The 22,883-nt window shown below is 35.6% G+C and overlaps 2 protein-coding genes across 4 annotated transcripts; both read right to left on the bottom strand.

Moving 5' to 3' along the window:
• Nucleotides 1-2,788: 2,788 nt before the first annotated feature.
• On the bottom strand, nucleotides 2,789-5,011 carry LOC111891411 (uncharacterized J domain-containing protein C4H3.01). Its single transcript, XM_023887464.3, has 5 exons — nucleotides 4,550-5,011; nucleotides 3,906-3,980; nucleotides 3,603-3,742; nucleotides 3,224-3,361; nucleotides 2,789-3,151 (listed from the first exon to the last, which is right to left on the bottom strand). The coding sequence occupies exons 1-5, from the start codon at nucleotides 4,851-4,853 to the stop codon at nucleotides 2,936-2,938; spliced, it is 873 nt and encodes a 290-aa protein (XP_023743232.1). The 5' UTR covers nucleotides 4,854-5,011; the 3' UTR covers nucleotides 2,789-2,935.
• Nucleotides 5,012-18,374: 13,363 nt separating this feature from the next.
• LOC111891446 (transcription factor TGA3) lies at nucleotides 18,375-20,830 on the bottom strand. Of its 3 annotated transcripts, none has more exons than XM_023887500.2 (9): nucleotides 20,707-20,830; nucleotides 20,151-20,327; nucleotides 19,983-20,048; nucleotides 19,788-19,847; nucleotides 19,632-19,709; nucleotides 19,452-19,491; nucleotides 19,080-19,351; nucleotides 18,661-18,888; nucleotides 18,375-18,589 (listed from the first exon to the last, which is right to left on the bottom strand). In XM_023887500.2, the coding sequence occupies exons 2-9, from the start codon at nucleotides 20,310-20,312 to the stop codon at nucleotides 18,416-18,418; spliced, it is 1,080 nt and encodes a 359-aa protein (XP_023743268.1). In that variant the 5' UTR covers nucleotides 20,313-20,327; nucleotides 20,707-20,830; the 3' UTR covers nucleotides 18,375-18,415. The 3 variants fall into 3 exon arrangements, with proteins under 3 accessions (XP_023743268.1, XP_023743269.1, XP_023743267.1); XM_023887501.3 differs by having other exon boundaries at nucleotides 20,711-20,796; XM_023887499.2 differs by lacking the exon at nucleotides 20,707-20,830 and adding an exon at nucleotides 20,429-20,687.
• Between the last annotated feature and the right edge of the window lie 2,053 nt (nucleotides 20,831-22,883).

Here is a 22,883-nt window from a genome sequence, read left to right on the forward strand (position 1 = left end):
AAACATTTTATATTTTGGGATCATGTGATGTAAACCAAATACTTGATGTAAACAATGCCAGTTGTACTATGTAATGTTTGGTGATGAATGTGTTATGTTTCATGTATATTCATTGTGATGATATTTCAATTTAAGTCACGCGAGCCCTCGGATGTTTCCGCTGTCTGGTTCGGGGGTGTGACAACATCCCTAACTAAGATTTTCGTTCCCCTTCCTCTTGTCCCTAGGTCCATTACCTGAAATGCATGCTTACATAATAACTATAAACATGAAGTTAGTAAGTAAAAATATATCAACATAATAAAATCCATAATAAATCTCAATGGTAAAGATTAAATGTAAAATAAATGATGTAAGCTTAGTACAGGTCCATAAATATATATATTTTTGACTCCGACATGTTGTCGCCAGCTCGTGTCGTAAGGTGTTGGGTTAAGTCCCTCAGTTATTCCTAGGACAAGAGGGAATAGGTCTTGCTTCATATTTGTTATGGTTACTAAACTAAAGGTTTTTATTATATCTAAAGTGTGCAGTGAGGGATCATCGACATAGGTTAGGTGTTATTGATGGAACATGGTAATCCTATTTTTCTCTATATGGAAGTGTTGTATGCACATAAAGATGTGGGTAGAGGAAGCCTCAAGAAGTGAAGGCTGAGCTGGTGTATTTCAAGTTGGAGAGAGTTAGGGAATTCAATCTTGGTATTGAAAGTGTGGAATCCTATTGCCGAAGTGGTCTATTTGGATAGGAATGAAATAGGTTCTGAGCTAGCGAGTTAGCGCAACAACATACTGTCTTGTTTTCTTTGTTGCTTGTTATTTTATTTTATTTTTACAAAAGATTAAACAAAAGCGGACACCATAGATCAATCCCTTAGTTCATTGTAGGGTTTCATAAGTACTCCCGATCAATCATATCGTTCTCCAAACAGGATGGGGTGTAGGCACGTTTATTAGAGCAGTTGGGAAGAACAATGACCTCTTTCTTTTTTCATATGGGCATCCACTTTTCTGTTTTAGTACCATACAAAAGGAAAGGGAGGACGTGAAGGAAAAGGTATGTGTAGGCGTAATAGTTCAAGGCAAGCAAGTAATGGTCATATGATGCCAAGGAAATCATGGAGATGGCAGGTAATGGTCATATGATGCCAAGGAAATCATGGAGATGGGTACAAAGTGATTCAAGACTCTTTACACGGATGAAAGTGATCGGGATGTGAACTTCTTTTTTGGATGCACTTATCGCTCTATTGATCAACACTTGTTAGTTGGTGTTAGGGGAGGGGGGGGGGGGGGGGGGATCAAGCAATCTCGAGCCAACGGGGTCAGGTACCAGTAGTTACAATGGCAATCTCCTAAATTATAAGAGAGGAAGATAGAGTTAGCATTACCTCCCTCGCTTTCAGTTAAGGCTAGAAAGAATTATCTTACCTTTATCTTATGTCATTCTTTCAAGTTTCCTTTCTTTGTAAACCAGGGATGATCGTTGTGTGTCACCACCTCCCACCTATCTTACACATCCGATCAAGGTTCAAAGAAAGTGCCTCCTAGTTGATCAAAATCGCTCAGGTTGGAAAGGACTCAACTTGGATCAGTGATCGATTTCTAGGTTTCGTTGTAAACCTAGTTAGTTACTTCCAATTACGTAATTCAGTAGTTAAAAGCATTTGTTCCCTAACGAGTTCCATATTCGAGCTCGTTTCGATCATTCTCGCTTTTTTGTTTCCGTAGCTCATGTTGATAATTCCTTAGAATGTTACCTTAGAAGAATCAACCTAGAGAATGACCAGTTATTAATGCGGATATTGCAATGGATGCATAAGGATGTTGTGTTCGGCTTGGAATACAATCATGAAGTTGAAAGTACCAAAAATTCATAGAGGCATACCATTAGAAAAGCTTCCTTGACCAATTGGGTAGATTAAGAAAACAATAGTCGCAACTGCAATAGGAGTTGAATATGCAACAACAAGACGGAAGAGAAATATGATTGAAGTTATAAAGCTATTTGTGCATGAATGCTCAATGTAATGCAACATGTGATTTGCTTAATGTCATAGTGTAACTCGCACTAGACTCCACTCAAGACACGACCTAAGATCTTGTCTAGTATGTTTTTACTTAAGAACAATGTATGTATGGACCTACTCAAGAAATAAATTGATATATAATTTGCACTAAATCTTTTCTACATGACCCTACTCAAGAAACCATATGATATACGCTCTACTTATGAATCTATATGTGTATGGTCCTACTCTAGAAACCATATAATATAGGCTCTACTCAACAAATTCTTTTGTATACAATATTTCTACTTAAGAAACCATATACAATTGACTTTCCTAATTTGCACTATAGGTACATATGTCATGCGAATGTACCCATGTTACTCACCTTTATTGGAGACTTGGATATCTAAATTCTTCCTCTTATGCATTGTCAATATATATGCTTTTACAACATTATGGTCAAATGCTCTTTTTCATGTAAGGGGAATACATATGAACCCCTCACATTTATAGCTATCATTGAATTTTCTTTAATCCGTTACAACCTCTCTTTCAACACAATTTGAATCAAAATCCTAATGTAACCTATAAATTACTTATCTCTAGTAACTCAGTGCAATATTATCATTTACAAAAACCAGAGAGTTCAAGCACATTTAAATTGTCTCATTCATGTCGATTTTTTTTAACCTTTTGATGCTTCTTATCATAAAGAACCCTAAAAAGCTTCCATACCATGTCGTTCAATATCGTTCCATGTAACAAATGCAACATAAATTCACGGAGACAAAGTTGAATAAACTTGAAAAAGATACATTATGCTTGTATTGTATCTTGTAAGCCATATATATACAATACAACAATTTATGCTATTAATCAATATACACCCTATAAGTAATTTTTTATCAAATACCGAAAATACCCCTACGATGACGCATCATCTTCATCTGACGCGAGCTCAAGACCCTCGGCTGCTAAAAGTTTACTTATGATGAGTTTTTTCTTCTCTTCATCTGCCTTCTTTCTCATCAAATCCCTCTTCCTCAACACAAGCGTATGCCTTTTCAAAGTATTATTGAAATTCTCCATTGATGCCTTCTTCTCTTTCGCAAGAATTCTTCTTTCCTCATCAGGATCAATCTATAATTTCATACATCATTAATGTATTTTTAAATAATTAATTTATTAAATATGATTATTAAAAATCAATACCTTTGAACGTGAGAGGCGACGTACACGGATATTTAACTCTTGTTGTTGTTGTTCTGCCCAAGCAACAATTGCCATGTCACCACGTTGATCAAAAGCCTTCCGCTTTTTCATCAACCACTCCATCCATGCTTGAGATGCCTGCCACGTCAGCAAGTATCAATGATCAAAATCTAAAATACCAGAATCACACCTTGACAAGGGTATTTACGTCTTTTACACAAACAAACAAAAGATTCAGAGCAAGTCCCCCTCCCACCTTTTTGGATGAGACAAAAAACTACAACTTTTGTGTAAATGACATCATTATCAGTCTATCGACTCACAGTCCAATGCAGGTCAAATGCAGTACAGATAAAATCATTGATGATTTGATGGTTACCTTCATTGGATTGACACGGTTTTCCATATCATACTTTCTTCTTTGATCACTATCTATTAGCAACTCATAGGCTGCTTGAATCTTGATGAATCGAGCTTCAGCAGTTTCTCCTTCCTCAAGAGACCCTCTGCCATCATAAACTACAAACACAAAATCAGATAGACTACTTCAAGGGTAGTTAGGGAATTTAATTTATTTAAGAAAAAAAAGAAATAAAGAAATAAGTATGTATATCCATAAGCCAAGAAAAAAAGTACCCTATTACCATTTTAGAAACTACAAGGAAAGTAAACAAGGACAAACCATCGGGATGATAGAACTTTGCTAAACGTCTGTATGCCAACTTTATTTCATCATCATCAGCATCGCCCTCCAGCTCTGTGTCATTACATTTTTAACACATTAGATATGGGGTAAAATTACTAATATACCCTTATACGATCATCTTGTTATTCATTTGTGCAGATTTGAACATACCAAGAGAGAAAAACACATTTTCATCTCACTTGAATGTTCATAACTCAAGATTGAAAGCAAAACCGATTTATTCTGCATGGTCGTCTTTAATGCATCACTTGAAACTAGTGACAATCGAAAAGATAGTGTTTGGATGTTTGTTTAATCTGATTACTGTGACTTCAGTTTCGAGTGTTTGGCAAAAATTGATGATGATTATGATTTTCTGATTATTCAATCCTAAGTCTTCATGTTTAATAAAGTTTTTGGTGTTTTATAACAATTCAGTTCTAATAATCTTTTAGACTAACACAAAAAGCGTAACTGTAAAACATATATTACATGAACATATATATATATATATATATATATATATATATATATATATATATATATATATATATATATATATATATATATATATATATATATATATATACATATATTGTAATTTACAGAGTAAAAGAAACATTGAAAATGAAAATATATACCGAGAGTATCGTATGGAGATTTCTCGTTAGTCCAATTAGCTGCCCTAACTAGCGTCCTCCGCTGATGATTACTGAATCCACCCCACAAGGGTTCAATTTGACGAACATCTGATGAATCAATTCCTGGAGAGAAAACTGTTGAACGGGAAGAAGACAATCGAGGGTTTGAGGAATTATTAGGATTGCGTATCGAATTTGAAACCTTAACAATCGATCGAGGTCGACACCGAGCTCTACTGTAACAACATGTTATCGATGAGTATACCGCATGATGAGGCCTACAAATTCCCCTCAAATTGCTCATTGAGTTTAAACTTTCTTTTTCTCAGCAACCCTAGTTCTAATTTCAAGAAATCAATTACGAAAGAATCATCAAAATTTGGGATTCTGATTTGGGGTTTTTCTTCTAAAGATTGAAGATGCGTGAAGGAAATGAAAAGGAAAACTAAAATCTTACAATTTTAATTTTTCAGTTGGAATGTAATCAAGGCGTCCAAAAAACCCGAAACCCATTCTACCATCAGATCCGTTCCGAATTCGGGTAGAATGGGTCGGGTAGAACGGATAACGGGTATAAACATTCGGGTAATAGGTTAACCCGATAATAATATAGGTCGGGTTTTAGGTATGAATATTTATTTTCGGGTATACCCGAATTCGTTTTTTAAATAATACTAAATATATAATGCAGTCACGTACGTACACTTCAAATAAAATAAAACCCTTCGTTTCCTTCTTATGAACGACGACTCGACAGTCGACGCAAACTTGCAAAGGGAATACGACGTTGAATATGAAGTCCTGAACCGTCATCACAATTCTCAGTTTCTCACTATCGCACGGAATGGAATTAAAAAAGCACATAACATATTATAATGATTTGTATTGTTATTATATATGTACTTGTTAATTGTATGAAGTATTTTCCTACCCAATTCTTTATTTAAATCAACCAACATGTAAAATTAAAAAAATAAAAAAAAAAATTTATCAATAAGTGTCATTTAAGAAATTTTCGAGTATACCCGATAATTACCCAACCCGACCTCAAACCTGAATACCCGAAAACCCGAATTACAATATAGGTCAGGTATCGGGTATTATTTTCTTAAGGAAATACCCGTTCTACCGAAAAACTAAAAAATTTTAGCCGTTCGACACCCCTAAATGTAATGTTTTAAGAGCCACGTTATTTTTTAATATAAAATGCTCGTGTGGTTTTTTCCTTTTTTTTTTCTTCTTTTTAATTTCTTTTTTTGGTTGTTTGGAAGTGTTTTTCAAAATGATTTATTAAATATTTTAAATTTTTTATATATACTTGTAAACTACTTCTTAAATATATTTATGTGTACTATGGGACTTTAACCCACAATCTTACTTAAGAAGGGGACAACATTTAATAACGCCAAGCTCAGTGGCGGATGCAGAAAATTATCATAGCAGTGACATAATTTTTTTATCGTCCGAATATAATAACATAAAAAAAAAGTACTAGTATATCAAACCAATCTATTACATTTTAATATTTAAATTTGACATCTTCGGGTACACTTTTTTTTAAACCGACCCATTACATCTTCGATCTTCACTTTCATAAGTATTTCTTTTTCAACATAAAAAATCATGACATCGTTCAAAAAATCATCACCTATTTTGTTACGCAAATCCTCTTCAACAACTTCACCGCAGAAAAACATCTTTCGACTGTTGCAGTTGCAACGGGTAAAACCAAAACCGATTTCAACAACCTATAAATCATGGGATAAGGCCGATGTTTCCCCGTTTCCACCATCAAATGATAAATGTCGGAAATTTCTTGCAAACTAGTGAACCGGTCATCTTTATGCAAAGCGTGATAATGTATTTAAAGTTCACCATCAAGTTGCATCATCTCCGCATTATCAAAATATTTTTTGTATAACTCACTCAACTTTAACAACTTTGTTTTGTCAAATATAACAAATGAATCACAATGACTCAAAGCCCCCATGTATTCTAGTAATTGGGTGCTAAGTTTACTAAATCAGTCTCAAATTCTATAATTTGCATATCCATGATGGTGTTGAAAATTTCAACTTCAAAATGAAATTGATTAGTAACTTTAGTCTTATGGCCTCTTAATGTGACATAATTTTCCATCATCTCCACAATTTTAATATCATATTTTTGACAAAAAGAGAATACCTTTGATAAAAGTTTAGCAAACCTCGTGTCTCTTAAAGACTTCAATGTGTCCATTGTCCCTCTAACCAAAGAAACCACTTCTAAAATATTTTGATCCTTTTTTTGAAGATGCTTTGACAATACGTTCGTGAGGTGTAAAATTCCATACATCAAATGTAAGTAAAATACGAAATCTAGTGTCTTGAAATATTTTAGGATACCAAATGCTTGATTTCGGTTACTTAAAGTGGATCATTTCTCTTTGACATAAGCAAGAACATGACGAACCTCTAGAAATAAGTTCATCAAACTTGTGATGGTTTTGAAATGTGAACCCCATCTTGTTACGGGTAAAAACGTCATCTATGGCCACTTTAAGAGTCAAAGAGGATGTATCATTCATGTGCACTACTCCAATGAATCTTTCCTTCACCACTCCACGGTTGTCGATATTTCTCAAAACTATGGTCATTTGTTCTTTTTTTGATACATCACTAGATTCATCAACCAATTTTACCAATTTCTTTGCAAATACCTAAAATTATCTCTATTGAAAAGCATTCAACAATTTGCTTTTGAGTCCTCGGGTACGTCACTTGATTATTTTGAGGAGCATTTTCTATGGTAACATTGTGAATGCCTTCATTATGGTCTCTCGAGAAAGATAATAACTCAAAGAAAAACCCTCTATTAAGAGAGTCACTCGACTCATCATGACCCCGAAATGGTAAACCGTTTTTCAATAAAAATTTACAACACCAAATTGGAGCGCCTAAATGAAGTTTATAATTACTCTTCTCAATCTTGGTTTGCTTCTTGAAGGCTGCACTAATAGATTGTTTTTCTTTCAATAAAAATTCACAATTTTCTTTTGCTTTTTGATGAAAACTATCAATACCATCCATATGATCTCGTAATGATTTTTTTTATTCCAACTATCAAAACCTTGTGAAACAAATACATCTCTCCCATGTTGTTTTCCCACCATGTCTCCACATACATAGCAAAGTAAACAAAATGCTTTGTTCTCTTTTATGCTATATTCTAACCAATCAAAGTCATCAAACCACTTAACAACAAAACGTCTTTCTTTTGAACCTACTTTCTTTGAATGGAATGTATGACCCCTTGGTTGACAAGGTCCTTGAAGCAAATATGTCCTCCTTATTTGTAACATCCCAAAAATACGGGCCAAAAATTTCGTTTTTAAAACATGTACTTAGCAAAACATTTAGGAATAATTCATTCAACAATCATTTCATTTCACAAAAGATGTTGCATGTCAGAAAACATTGTCATAATCATAAAAATGTCAGAGTACAATTTCCTAGGAAAATATCATAATGCGGAATACAAGCAGGTGTGTGTGATGTACCGCTACCGCGCCATCTCCTTCCCCTTCGAAGAAGAGGTACCTGAAACCAAAACTGAAAACTGTAAGCACGAAGCTTAGTGAGTTCCCCCATAATACCTCATACCAGGCAAGCATACAATGTACAGCTAGGAGATACGGGCCTCGCCCACACTCATGAAGATATGGGCCTTGCCCACACTCCGCTAGCCGGGAGATACGGGCCTCGCCCACACTTCACTATCTGGGAGATACGGGCCTCGCCCATACTCCTCTCTCGGAGAGATACGGGCCTCGCCCACACTCAGCCGCTAACCCATAATATACAAGTATCACACAGACAACAAGTATAGACAACTCTATCATACTGGCATATATCATAATCAACTCAACCAAGAGATACAGGCTCGGCCCACACTCTAATACTAACATCTCGTCTATACGGGCCGGCCTTGGTGCCTTAGACTCGTTACTACTGGAAGGAAACTCACCTCAAAGTAACTGCCGATCTGTGTGAGAACTGACTGTCTGCTGCTACTGCTGCTCCGGAGATCCTCCGGCTATAATTCCCACAAAACCCTTAGTCAAATACTGCTAACCGACTTCAGGGTAAATTGACCATTTACCCTTAACAAATCGAGAGTCAAGTCACAATCAACTGCCAGTTGACCAGACTCGCCGAGTTGGCTTACCAACTCGCTGAGTCCCTTTCCCTTAGTCTGACCATAAATCCGTCTCTACTCATCGAGTTAGACGTTGACTCGACGAGTTTTCCTTCTATACCCAAGGCCAATAGTCCTTCATCCTACTCGCTGAGTTGTATGAACAACTCGTCGAGTTCATCTTCATCCGATGAACACTTTATGCTTTGACTCGCCGAGTTGTATGAACAACTCGTCGAGTCTGTTCTTGATCTAAGAAGGTTGCCTTAAACTCGCCGAGTCAGGGCATTAACTCGCCGAGTTCCTTCCCAGATGAGTTCAGCTTCCAACTCACCGAGTCCACCCAGGACTCACTACTCTACTCGGCATAAACGAAAAGGGGGAAAACTCGGGGACTCGCGACCCGACTCGCCGAGTTCGATGAGTGACTCGCCGAGTCTGCCACATGCAATTACTATACACTCGATCTTGTTCGAATCCAGTCCATGCCATATACAGATCTGGGTTCTTAGGGCAGGATGTTCACGTAAAGTTTCCAACTTTACGTGTAGAAATGCATAAAATGGGGATTAAAGGCGAAATAAAGGCTAAGAAGGTAGATCTAGGACATTCAAGCAATTTACTCCCATAAAGGTTATAGATCTGAGCTTCTGGAGCTCAAACATGACTAGATCTAGTAGATAATCAACCTATTACGAATTCTACTTCATGCACAAGCTTGGAAAAAGGTTCAAGAAGAGCTCAGAAGGTGCTCTAATGGGGTTTTAAGCATACAAACAGAATGGAGCAGAGATATACCTCAGAGAACTCTGAAATAGCACCAAGATATCTGGTCTCCTTCTCCTCTTCTTGATCCACTCTCCTTTTTCTCCCAGAAACTTCAAGGAATCACTCTAATCACTTCAATCTCACAAGAAACGAGTTAGGGTTTGATGTAGGGCGCTCTAAGGGTGAAAGGGGCGAGCTTGGGCCGCACAAGCTAGCTTAAATAGGGGCAAACCCTTGGAATTAGGGTTTCATCAGACAGCGGGGACTCGCCGAGTTCAGAATATGGACTCGCCGAGTCGCCAACTCAAACATGCTCCGGGTCCCATCTCTACTCGGCGAGTCGGACCTACAACTCGCCGAGTCCAAGGCTAAAAAAATGAAAACCACTAAGATAAATTTTACGTACCAGGAACTAGGTGCTACATTATTTCATCTCTTTGATTTGGATGGTAAGTTGTAATCTTTGGTCTAACATCCGGATCTTTTGGAAGATCTTTTAATTCAACATTTGTAATTGGAGTAGTTGTAGGTTGTGGATTTACATTAGAAACCGAAGGGAATGATTGATTAGAAGGACATGGTCTTTTAGAGGACTCTTCAAAACTTAAATCATTGGATCATCGTCTTTTGGAGGATTCTCCAACACTTGATTTATTGATATTTGTTCTTCCAAAAAAGGACCCAATTTTATCCTAACAATTCAATATCAAACAAGTCATCCAATTATTCAAAAACTCAATGGAAAAGAAAATAATTTGAATAATTTCAAGGTTAATAATCTAAGTATCTAACATTCTAACAACAAGTTACAAGTAAACAACTAATTTCAAGGTTAAGAACTACTAATTTCACCTAAACAATAAGAAATTTCAATAAAAAAAACAACTAATTTGACTAATTTCATAAACCTAAAATTATCAATACCTACTTGTTTCATTGTATTTGTAAGTTTGAAGGGAGTGCCAAGACAAGCCAAGCAAAATCGAAATACTTATGCCTTGGTTGTAATCGATTGAAGGGAGGCAGGAGGCTGCGTTGGCGATCTTTTTTTCTCATCGCAGCTTTCACAGGAGATGCCGAATTGTCGATTCTTTTTTTTCTTTTCAGAAGGCGATCGTTTCCTGCTTCTTTTCTTTGAGTTGCCAATGGATATTAGGTATGTGGGTCACAATTCCAAATTAGGTTAAAAACTTAATAAGCAACTTGGGCTACAAAGTCACAATGCATTTGGGCTATTGGGCCAATTTTCTTTATTTTTTTGGACTAACATTTTTTACACTTTTTATATTTTGGGCCTCAAATTCTCGAAATTATAGTGTCACCCAAACGAATTTGAAGCTAGTGCACCTAATAGAATTTTTTTTACCCTAACGGACCGAAGCGGAGCAGTGGTCCGGGACCCCCCGGGCACCACACACATCCACCCCCGGCTAAGCTAGAAGTCATTTGGTAATTTATTAGCTTTTCAAAAAATTAATTAATTAAAAAAATGTTTTCTAAACACTAATTTTTTAGGTAAAAAATAATTTTTTTTAAAGTCAAGAATTGAAGGCTTCTCCAAAAAACCAACAAGGAGATTTAAAAGCACTCTCAAACACACTCATAGAATACGAAGTTTAGTATTTAGTCTTTTTCGGGTTTTATGGAAAGTTTTTTATGGTTTTAATTTATGTCGTTGTTGGTACTTCATCTCTCACGCTAGTGTTATCCACCACAACCTTCGTCACCGTCCTAACGACCGCTAGCATCGTCGTCACCACCAACACCTTTAGTCGCCAACTTCAACCTTAACGATGTCATCTCTCTCTCTCTCTCTCTCTCTCTCTCTCAGTTAAAGTTACTAGCTTCAATTACTTAAATTGACCTTTTTTCTTCCTCCCCTACATGGGGGGGGGGGGGGGGGGGGGCTAGGATTTCAGCAAATGAAAGAAATTTTTTCTTGGCGAGATGCTACATAGGTTTTCTTAGTAGGGGTTTGTTGCGTATCTCTCAATGGTTCTAGTTGTGGTGTCAATTTGAAAATGGGTGGATGAAAATACTCGAAAAAGGCAGTGATGGTGGCGACATGGGGGTGGCCATTAAAGGTAGCTTTGGTGGTTCTTTGGGGTTTTGTCTACACACCGAGGGGAGTCCAGTGAAGTGACTTTAGCAAAAAACAGACGGTTGGAACGGATGTCATGCGATTTCTAACGAATTTGAAGGTAGTGTCGCATGGTGGATGCTATGGGGATTTTGCAGTTCTCGATCGTTTGTTCCTGATAAGGGGATACTGACATAAGTGCGTGAAAAGCGGGCAAGAAGGATCCATCAAATCAAGTGGCTTTGGATACAGTTTGTTTGGCAGGTTAAAAGGAAATGATGAACTGGGTAGCTTTGTTTTCTTGGTCGGTGGAGATGCCTCTTAGAACAAAGGTGGTTGAAACAAAGGAAGAGATTTGAAAAACTACATTGTGTGAACATTATGGCGTTGGAGTTCAAATCCGGTTGCTTTGGATGTGGCCAAGGAAGAGATCGTTGATCTAGGAAAAGTCGAGATGATAATGAACATGTCCAAAGGGACATCGGTCCTTAATTAATATATGACAAACACAATATCATATGTTCTCACATAACATTTGTTATTTGGAAAAAGAGGCATGAAAATGCATGCTATGTAACATCCCATTTTTACCATAACCGTAGAGTGTAATTATTATAAAATACGAAATAAAAATCTATTAATCTTAAGCCAAAATAATTATCATGGACGCATAGTAAACCTCAATATGTTTTCCATAAATATATAGAACGCAAAAATCCGACTTCGTATGAAGAAGTTATGCTTCTTCAAAGTTTTGTGTTTAAACCGAAGCGGCTCAACGTATCGAAAAATTGAGTTTTAGATAGGTGGCTTATTAGTTTAAGCAATCTAAATGAAATTCGTAGTAGTTGTAAAACCGAGAGTGTACATATTTAGAACGCCCAAATCTAACTTCATGAGAGGAAATTATGATTCTCACAGCAATCTTAGCAGTCTAAGCCAATGAAAATACACATTTTTGATAAAGCAAGAATTAATTGTTGAGACCTTAATGAAAGTTGTAAATCTCATCAAGTGCTTTCCGTCGATATAAAGAATGTCGAAAACGGAGCTCGTATGCGAAAGTTATATGGTCATCCAAAGATCTACGAAAAAAAGATTGTGCTGATGACGTGGCAGCACCGGAGTGCGCCATGTGGCAAGCCGACCCTTCACTCCTCCAAGAGACATGATGACGTGGTAAGATACGGACGTGACATGTGGCACCATAAGAGTGTGACACATGTGACATCCTCTAATTTTCAGAACAAATTAAAACTTTTCTTTACAATTTTAAAATCATTTGTTTATTTTTTTTTCTTTTTTGCATAAAATCCCAGTACAAAAGATCATTTTGATTACAAATGTTTGTTTCCAAAATGTTAAAATCATAAAGATGTCATAATCAATACAGATACATAAGTTACAGTGTAAAGACCTGATGATCCTGAATACTATTGCAGGTAGTCCCTTAATCACTCAGTGTCCTAATCAAGTCCAGTAGCTTAAGTCTTGATACATGTGATGCATATAAACTCAGTGGGTCAGGTTTGGGAAACCTGGTGAGATACATAAGGATTTCAACCACACAATATTGATATGATAATATTCTTTAATTATCAGACCCGCAAAACCAATCGTTACCATACTAAATCCATTTTGGCTTATATTCCTACATATCTATTCATGCCGATACTCACAAATCCTAGTCCAAGATTATCAGGTTTCTCCAATGAACCATTTAAGGTAAGAGTTTGACTACACAGCTAGGGGATCCCTTAGCCGATGTAAGTCTTAAGGCACCCAAGCCTTCAATGTAATTTAATGAATACGGTATTACCTTTCAACTACATCTATAGGTTATGAGCCTACACTAAAAACGTAATTCACAAGACCGCCTAGAATGGTCAAGTGTTTTCATCCTACTTTGAGATATGATCAGACATACCGCTAAAAGTTTCCTAATCGGGACCTGATAGTGTCATGGAATAGAAATTTACTCTCTATTCCTAGGTTATGAACATTCTCCTAATGAGACTACATAATATGAACTAGGTATCTTCCATAAGCCTAAGTATATCCCTAGACTAGATTATAGTGCCTAAAGCCAACTTTTTAATACCAATTTTATTCTTGGGCGACACTAACCTATCTTCCATAAGAGTATTAGGTATTATTAATCATAATGTTGCGACATGTGCTCAGGCTGTCGGGTCTTCTGTGTTGGATCCACATCGGAGATCTGGAGGCGGTGCTATCAGTGAGATTCCGGCGAGATACCTAAGCTACAGTCATAGCAAATCCGTTAGAGTTTCCCCAGGGATTGTGCACTGGGAGCAAGCTTCGACGATCAAGTTAGATCGGTTGGTAGAGATGAGATGGTTCTCCCTAGCTAGAGAAAACCATCTTAGTGTGTTTGGCCATGAAGACTCTAGGGTTTAGGTCCTAGGAAACGTCCAAGGGAAGCTCTCCCTCTATGGAGGAGATTACGTTCTATTTATATGGGATAATTAGGTCAAGAGAGAGTTAGGTCAGGCCTTGGGCCAACCCAACTCATGACCAGCTAACAAGGAGTTGTGTAAGGCCTATTGGGGTCGTTGGAAGCAGGCATTGGGCAAGATTCAGTCGTGGGCGCTAGACAAGGCTGGCAGGCGAGTGCCAAGAGAGCGCCAACCAAGGTTAGTGCGCCAAGTCTTGACGTCTGGACCATGCTAATGGACCATACGTTAACAAGTATTATTAATAATTTATCTTCTCAACAATTTTTACCTTGAATATTATTATATAAAATTATATGTTTATCCTAACATAAAATAGAACCATATCATGTCCGCAGATAGCACAGTATATACATATATTAACATATAATTCATGCAATAAGCATATAACTCATGTAATACTTCCATTAGATATTTACTACTTTAATTATACTTGTATTAAATCATGTTCATGAAATGAACTATGTAATCACTTGACAAGGTGTCTGGTGATTGGTGAATTGGGCAGAGCTTTACCGTACACCTTTTTTTTTCAAAAGACCTAGACGTACATAACGCTAAGTCTTAGTCTAATTTCATATTTCATGGAACTATTATCCTAAGGGTTTATATTCCTCAACAATCCCAAAGTCTACTTTAAGATTTAAATAAGGAATAACCAGGTAGGATCACACCGGAGGTAGGGTCCGTTTGGTATACAGAGTATACTCTTTGAAAATCACACTTTAAACACCTCACTAAATCCAGCCTAGGCATCACTTCCATAAGTAGATCAATCAGTATAACGACTTGAAATTACTGACAAACCTTAATTATAGATTCATAATAATGACTATGCCTATAATTAAAAGTTACACTTAACATGAACTAAGTGTAGCTTAACTTATAGAGGTTCTTGATGAAGACCCGAAATCTAAGCGGGCAGAATACTGACTCGGGATCTCCTACTCGAAGGATATTACTCAGATGAGTACTTAGGGGTGTCGCAGGTCTTTGCTGCAGGTCAGAAACGATAGAAAATGGCTTAAAAAGTAAGATCGCTCGAGAGAGAAAGTGTGTAGGTGCAGAGGTGAAAGCATACACGAAGCCGGATATTTATAGGCAAGAAAAACCTTGTGCGTCGTCACCACCTCTAGGTATGCGCGCCGTGTACTAGGGCCTGGGTGGCTCCATTAGGCTTCTGTCACGTGTCGTGTTGTCGTTTGCCCACCTCACCCCCTTATAGAATGTGACACATGTCACACTCTTATGGAGTCACGTGTCGTGTTATTTTGGAGCCATGTCAACAAGTTTCTCGGAGGAAGCGGCTTCCGGCCATGCCACGTGGCGCCCTCTAGTGGTGCCATGTCATCAGTGAACGTGGTGCACTTCGCGCGTACAGATTTTTTGATTTTCAAAATGTCATAACTTCTTCATACGATCTCCGTATTCAACGTTATTTATATCTCCAGAAATCTCTCAATGAGATCAACTTTCATTTAGACCCAGTCGGTTAATTTTGAACTTATTTTTAATGTTATATTTTTAACAAGCTTAGACTATTAAAGTCCATTAAAAATCCATAACTTTCTCATATGATATTCGTTCTCGACTGCCTTTATATTGACAGAACCATATAGATGAGATCTTCAACTCTCATTTAGATTGTTTTTCCTAACACTCAACCGATCTCTACTTCGGTTTCTAAGTTGTATATTGATGCACTGAAAATCAAAAAATCATAACTTCATCTTACGAAGTCAGATTTGAACATTCTCTATATGCACATTCTCGGTTTAACGACAACTACGAATTTCATTTAGATCACTTAGGCTAAAACGTAATCTATCAAAATTTCACTTGTTACCATACGTAGAGTTGTGCCGATTTAATAGTGAAACGATGAAGAAGCATAACTTCTTCATACAAAGTCGGATTTTAGCGTTCTTTATATGTACAGAACCCTTGTCACATACACTATAACTTTGGTTAAGGTTATTTATTCTAAATAATCTTCTAGGAAAAAGTCATTTTTAACGCTAAGTATGTCTTAATTAACTAGTCTGAATCTACGGACATTGCACGTGCCACCTTCTAGAAGAAAGATGTGTGGAGGAACCGAAGCGAGATATGTGTCAAAAGGTGATAGGAGCCAGCAAGGGCCAAGTGCGCGGCGTGCCCCTTGGCGTTACGCAGCGTACCTCCCTCTCCCATATAAATACTCCTCCGAAATTCATGCATTCTCAGCTCAAATTCTCTATATCTATCTTTAATCTCTTCAATTCCTTCGAGTCCAACTTTCTCCCAAATTTTAGGATATTTTAGTAAGGTTCTAAGGTCCCGTAGTGCTCGGAAAATAGAAGTGTTCGAGTCGGGATTTTGTTTGCCTATATTTACCAGTTTTCACTAAAACCTCTGTAAGTTAAGCTACACTCTCTGGATTTATGTGTAACTATAGTCATAAGTCGTTATTATGAACCTTTAAAAAAGATTTATTAGTAATTCAAAGTCAAAATATTAATTGATCTACTTACAGGAGAGGTGCCTATAATGGTCATGTTGGCTTGGTTGTTGGATTTCAGAAAAGCTATACGCCGAAATGATCCTGTCTCCCAACTGTCCGGCCTGACCGATCTTTATTTGATAGAATTATCAGTATTCATTGGGATTAGTAGTAGCTCAAGTCTACATTACAGATTCCCAAAGGAACTAATAAACTATAGTAATATAGGTAGATCCTCGTTGGAGTGATGCTCGTTAATCAAAGTGTCCGGTTAACTATTTATCCCTTAAGAAACTGAGCAGGTAAGTTCATCTCGCTATATTGTATACTCAAGTATGTATCTTATGTATATTAGGATATAGTTACCCTATAGTATGCACTTAGGAAATTAGACTAGGATAGTTAGTTGCCTGTTATGTGGATTGTTATTTTATGTGTATGTCATTATATATAGAGTTGAGGGCAGACCAGCCTCGTGCTAAAGGCCAATAGACTCGGGCGGACTAGCTTCATGTTAAAGTCCAAGATGTGGGATAGCTATTGTTGTAAGCAAAATGGACGAACCAATTATATGTTATGCAGAAGGTCAAAGGGTGGACCAACTATATGTTGAAGCTCATTGTGTGTATGCATTGTATATGTTTTGTGGTATGGAATATTTTGAGGGAATTCATTATGTCTCGGCATATAGTTGTTGAATAACTGCTTTGCAGGTTGTTCATCATACCGTGGAAAGGCTCAAACATGACTATATCAACATCAAAGCATCAATAAAGTTTTATAGACTTCCGCTAAGATACTCTTTAATATAATAATGAATTGTAATGTTTTGTAAGACTTATATTTTAAATAAATAAAAATGAAAATTTGCCTTTGAAATTCGAGACGTAACATGCTAAGGTATGAATATTAGCAAATTTCCAATGTGGATTAGATTCTCCGTGAACTCGAAACTCTTATATAACGATCTCACCACCATTGTGTACTAATTAACATCTTATATCATACTCTTGATACAAAGCGGTGTGGGTCGTCTCAAGGACTATTAGAACAAGTTTCAACAACAAACTTAAAGGTTTTCGACTAATCCACACATATTGGAAGTCACATTTTTAGAAAAGACGGTTTGTTTTATATCATGAATTTTCTCATGTCATTGTAATATTAACTTTTATTATTAATATATACCAACCACAATATAATTAGGTTTGTAAGTGAACCGAATGAATAAAAACAAAGAGCTTGTTTATGTTCGTTCGTTTAAATTAACTGAACAAACAATCGAGCATGAATAGATAAATGACAAATTAATCTTTTTGCTCATGTTCATTTGTTTGACAAGTTACCTTTACTCATTCGTTTATGTTCCTTAAGGTGTTGAACGATCTTATGAAACATATATTGAACATAAATAAGCATAAATGCACAAATGTAAATGAACATAAACATCCAAATCGAGAATGTAAAAGTTGATCGTCAAAACTTATGATATGTTGATCATACTTAGGAATTTTATGAAATCTAGAAGTAGGAAAACTTAAATCGCTGTTAGAAGCTCCAATAACACTCTCACTGTGTGTGTATACCAAACATACATAAATTTTAATGAACAAATGGGACTATTGTCTGTGTTCGTTAGTTTAGCTATACGAACACAAACTCTTATTTATGTATGTTCATTTATTAAGTAAATGACCTTCCGATGAACTTTATTTTTTGAACGGCTCCTATTTTAATCCTAAATTACACCGATGTCTGTAGACTTGAAGGTCAAACCTTTAGGGGACGAACATATTTTTCGAATCTTTAAAACCTCAACACGTTAGAGTGGAACACATACCGTTAAAATAAGTACTGTATATATATATTGCTATAAACTGCATTTACATTTTTCGACCAACAACGAAATCTAATCCATGAGGTCTAGCAGACCAAAGTGAATTTAGTACACGAAGACGTTGGAAATACTCGCCCAATGCAAGCAACCCTTTTGCTGCTTGACGATTTGTCAAGACCCGTGACATTTGTTGTAGCGTTCGATATCGAAGATGATCCGCCTGTAAATTTTAACATTTACAACATCTCAAATTTCTAAAAATCAACAAAATCTCTAGCAATTAGTATTTACCTGGTTTAAGAAGTTTTCGAGTGCTTGGAGCTCCTCCATTGCCGAAATCATCCAAGTGTTGCAATTTGCACTTTCCGTTATGTTAATAGCGACGCTTTGAGCCAACGTTTGTTCAAGTTTATCAATTCCTTGAGTTAATGCATCTTCGGCTTGTCGACATGTGTGTCTAAGTTTGGATAAATTCACGATTTGTGTATCTGTTAATGGCTCAAACCATGGCATTAGTATCTGTCAAAACCAAAAGATCATTATCAGAACATAAGATTCAGTAGTCGCAGTGTTGTGTATATGATTTACATCTCATATGATGATGTTTTCTATATAGGGTGGTGTGCGTTAGGTATATTAGGGGTTGTGGAAAAACGACATTTTGCATAAACATAAGCCAAATGTGGTATGTATATGATTTAAGGACTTACATATAGAACCTCGGAGGGTCGGAATCCACCAAGCCATTCAAACAACCTCTCAATGGGAGACCTCCACGACCCATATAACAAATTAAAGGCATCGACCTTTGCAGCATCAGCTTTCATCCAGAAAAGATCTTGGTAGTGGTCTATAACACCATCTAATACAACCCGAAGCTCATCATCACTTACATCGGTTTGTAGGATAGTCATAAGTTCACTCTCCTTTTTATGTTGCTCAACAACCCATAAATCATACTTAGCCACAAATGTAGCAATCCCTACACATGAGAATCGTTTCAAAAGATTTTGCAATGTTGAGTACAAAAGTATTCATGTAGAAAAAAAATACGAAATCATATACACTCAAGATGACATTACCAGGTAGTTGACCATAGCCTGGTGGATCCACATACGTAACCTGTAATCAAGACAATAACAAGAAGTTTATACACAAATTCTAGAGAACAAATCTAGCGACACTATATCGACAGAAGCATGCTTTAGCTAGCGACAAATTTTAGTGTCTCAAAGTTTTTGGGTAGCAGGATTCTCTTTAACCTGTTGTCGAGTCCTCTTGATTTCATGCTCTAGTTTTTCCAACTTTAGACGCCCTGATTCCAATTCTCGAACGTAGGCCTATACAAACGAGACAAAAAGATCATGCTAATTAAATATCAAATTATAATCACTTGAGACCAAAATGTTTTTCCATACCTTTTTCTTTAAACGACTTTTTCGTGCAGCTTCACGGTTTTGTGCTAATCGTCGTTGAAACTGAAATACATTAAGTAACATATATTAAAACTCATCTCTAGCAACACATTATTTTTACATATCATAAGATGTCAAGTGTATATATACACATGTAGTTAATTAACTATTATTGCATAATCAAATGAAGTAAGTTACCTTATCTGAAATATTCTTATCCGACTCCCGATAAGATTCTAATGATTCTTGAGAAGTGTACTCCATCTAAAGAACGCCACAAAAAGAATTAGATGAGTGTAAAATGTAAATGCAGGGTAAAGATGATCATCCATACGATGAAAATTCATAGTATATGTGTTCTCCTACATTGTTGGTTAGTCTCGTTGCTTCGGGTTGATTGATGATGGTATGGCTCTTCTTCGTGCTCATGTGATCTTCGAAGATGTGGTTCGACATGCTAACATGGTGAAGTGGATCATATGTTCCCATTCTTGTCGAAGTGGAAAATTGGGTTGATGTTGGTGCCATATTTATATGCAAATCCTAACATAGTAAAAAAAATGCTTAAAGTTATATACAACTAGTAAGGTTAATTACTGTAGCTAGAAAGTCCCGAGTTCCTATGTTGAAACAAATCTCCATACCATATTGGTTTTAACCAAATGGATATTTGATAGTTCTTGAATGAATTGGACTCAACCTCTTATTTGCCCGTAAGAAGCATAACATAAATATAGAAATAAACAAAATATTTTTAGTTATACAATTATATGATATCAATCAATATCAGTATCAGTATCAGAATTAGAATCAGTTTCAGACTGCAAATTTATGCCTTTTACCAAACTAATAAAAGATATATCAAACAACCTTTAAACAAATTACAAAATTTTATGGTGTGCATATAGAAAGAGAGAGAGACCTACTGATGCATGAGCAAATGGAAAATCTTGAATAACAACAAAGATGGAAAATATGTAAATGTGTTGGGGGGGTTTTATAGACAAGGAACTAAATGCATTGACATGATAAATAAATATAACTAGGTTAGTGGGAAAGGGACCAAGTCGCTTTTAGATTATTTCCACCATCTCACAAAATGTATTATGATTATTCTATATTGGTATAGAAATATACTATAATATTTGGAAATATTTTTCTATAAAGTTATCTACATTGATAACTATTGGTCAAAATTAGGTCTACACATAAACACAATAAGAACAACTACTTTTTCACCGTTTTCTGCTTCATTATTAATTTATTTGATATCTAAAAGCAGAAAAAACCTATATGCATGGTTAGTTCTTTTATAAAAATACATTAGAATTGGAGCAAAAAGGCTAAAGTAAATAAAAATGATATAAATGAAGTTTAATTATTGCAGGCAATAGTAAATAAGAAAATGACATTAGCTTTTTGAAAAGTTTGATTAAATTATTATGCTTTCCATTTGCTTGGTGTTTAAGAATCCAAGATATTTTTAGTAGGAGTCTCTATAACGAGTTAACTAGTTGATTTTATATATCTTTTTTGTGTAGAGAATATGCTGTGATGTTTTTTTTAAATAAGTACAAAGAAATTAACTCACATTGTATCTAAGTATGATTTTTACAATTTCAATTTGAGAAACTTCTTTCTATAAATATAAAGAAATCATTGTTACTGAAATAGTTAAGAAAACTCTATATACAATAACTACATTAGTAAAAAAAATCGACTTTTTTAATATATTTTAAAACATCGGTGATGCTAGTAGTTTCACCAGATAAAAACTCATCAAACAATTTTAACTCCAAATAAAGTTCATTGTCATCGATATCCAATCGGTCACCATATTTAAGTGTGACTTCCAGATAGCTACAACACAACTTAAGATCTTTGTCATCACATTTCTTCAACTTTTTGGAAAAAAAAAATCATACTCTAGCTTCGAGTTGTTCGAGTCTTATTCTAAGAGAATTCATCGCTTGATCTACAATGTATAAAAAATAGTTAACCTTAAATTTCTCATTGGCTAAAGTACGACGTCTTGATTACTTGAATTATCATCAAACTGTTTTTCTCGGTGAATGAGATGCCTTTGAGGGAACACGAGATCAATATTCATTTCAACGTTCGAAAGTTAATTAGCATCATCAATTTCCTTAATTAAATAACCTTGATTTTCTAAACTCCTCGAAGAACTCAATTAAAATATTTACTTCTTTAATAGCAACATCGACAAACATATCTTTTGATTGTAATTTTTACTGATCAAGTTCATGGTATATAATATTTTAGCGTGAGCTATTGGAATTGGAACAAAACATGGACTTTTGTCTTTGGATTATCGGATTGTCAATTACCTGACAACAAACTAAATCGTATGTAAAACTAACCCCTTGACGATATGGGTCCTGTGCGTCTTTCACCTCACACACACTTAAAGATGCTCATGATCATGTAAATATATATATATATATATATATATATATATATATATATATATATATATATATATATATATGAAGTAAGAAATTTTGTGAATATTCAATTATAAATATATTTTGCACACTTTTAGGGCAAATTGTATAAAAAAAAACACTAAGTTTACAATAAATTTTGATTTTGACATTATGTTTTTTTTCTTAATTAAATCACTAAGTTTATAATTTTGTCATAAAATTAACCAATCAACTAGTTTGTTTCGCGTTTTATGTTTCTCACTTGATGATTGGGCAAAATACTGATGTGGCTTCCACATATGGTCCTAATTAGCAAATGTGTGGGTTATATTGAATCATTACGTAGATCTGTACTCATTTTTTATTATTTCTTATTGTTTTCTCTTAGAAATTTGGGATAATAATAGTCTTGGAAATTCTGAGAATTGTGTATACACTTTCAGATTAAAATATTTTGGTGGTACACCCAACCTTAAATCGGATAAGACTCAGAAATGAGAGCAAGAACAGAGAATCTGGGTGTTATGAATTTCGCGTGTACTATCAAATGAAGACCAAAAATTAGTTAAGTAACATGTCCATTAGAAAACTTTCACCAGACAGTTGTATGTCTGAAAATTGTCACTGAAAACAGTTTGATGTTTGAAACCTG

This window comes from Lactuca sativa, chromosome 6 (assembly GCF_002870075.4).
Source record: "Lactuca sativa cultivar Salinas chromosome 6, Lsat_Salinas_v11, whole genome shotgun sequence".
NCBI lineage: Eukaryota > Viridiplantae > Streptophyta > Magnoliopsida > Asterales > Asteraceae > Lactuca > Lactuca sativa.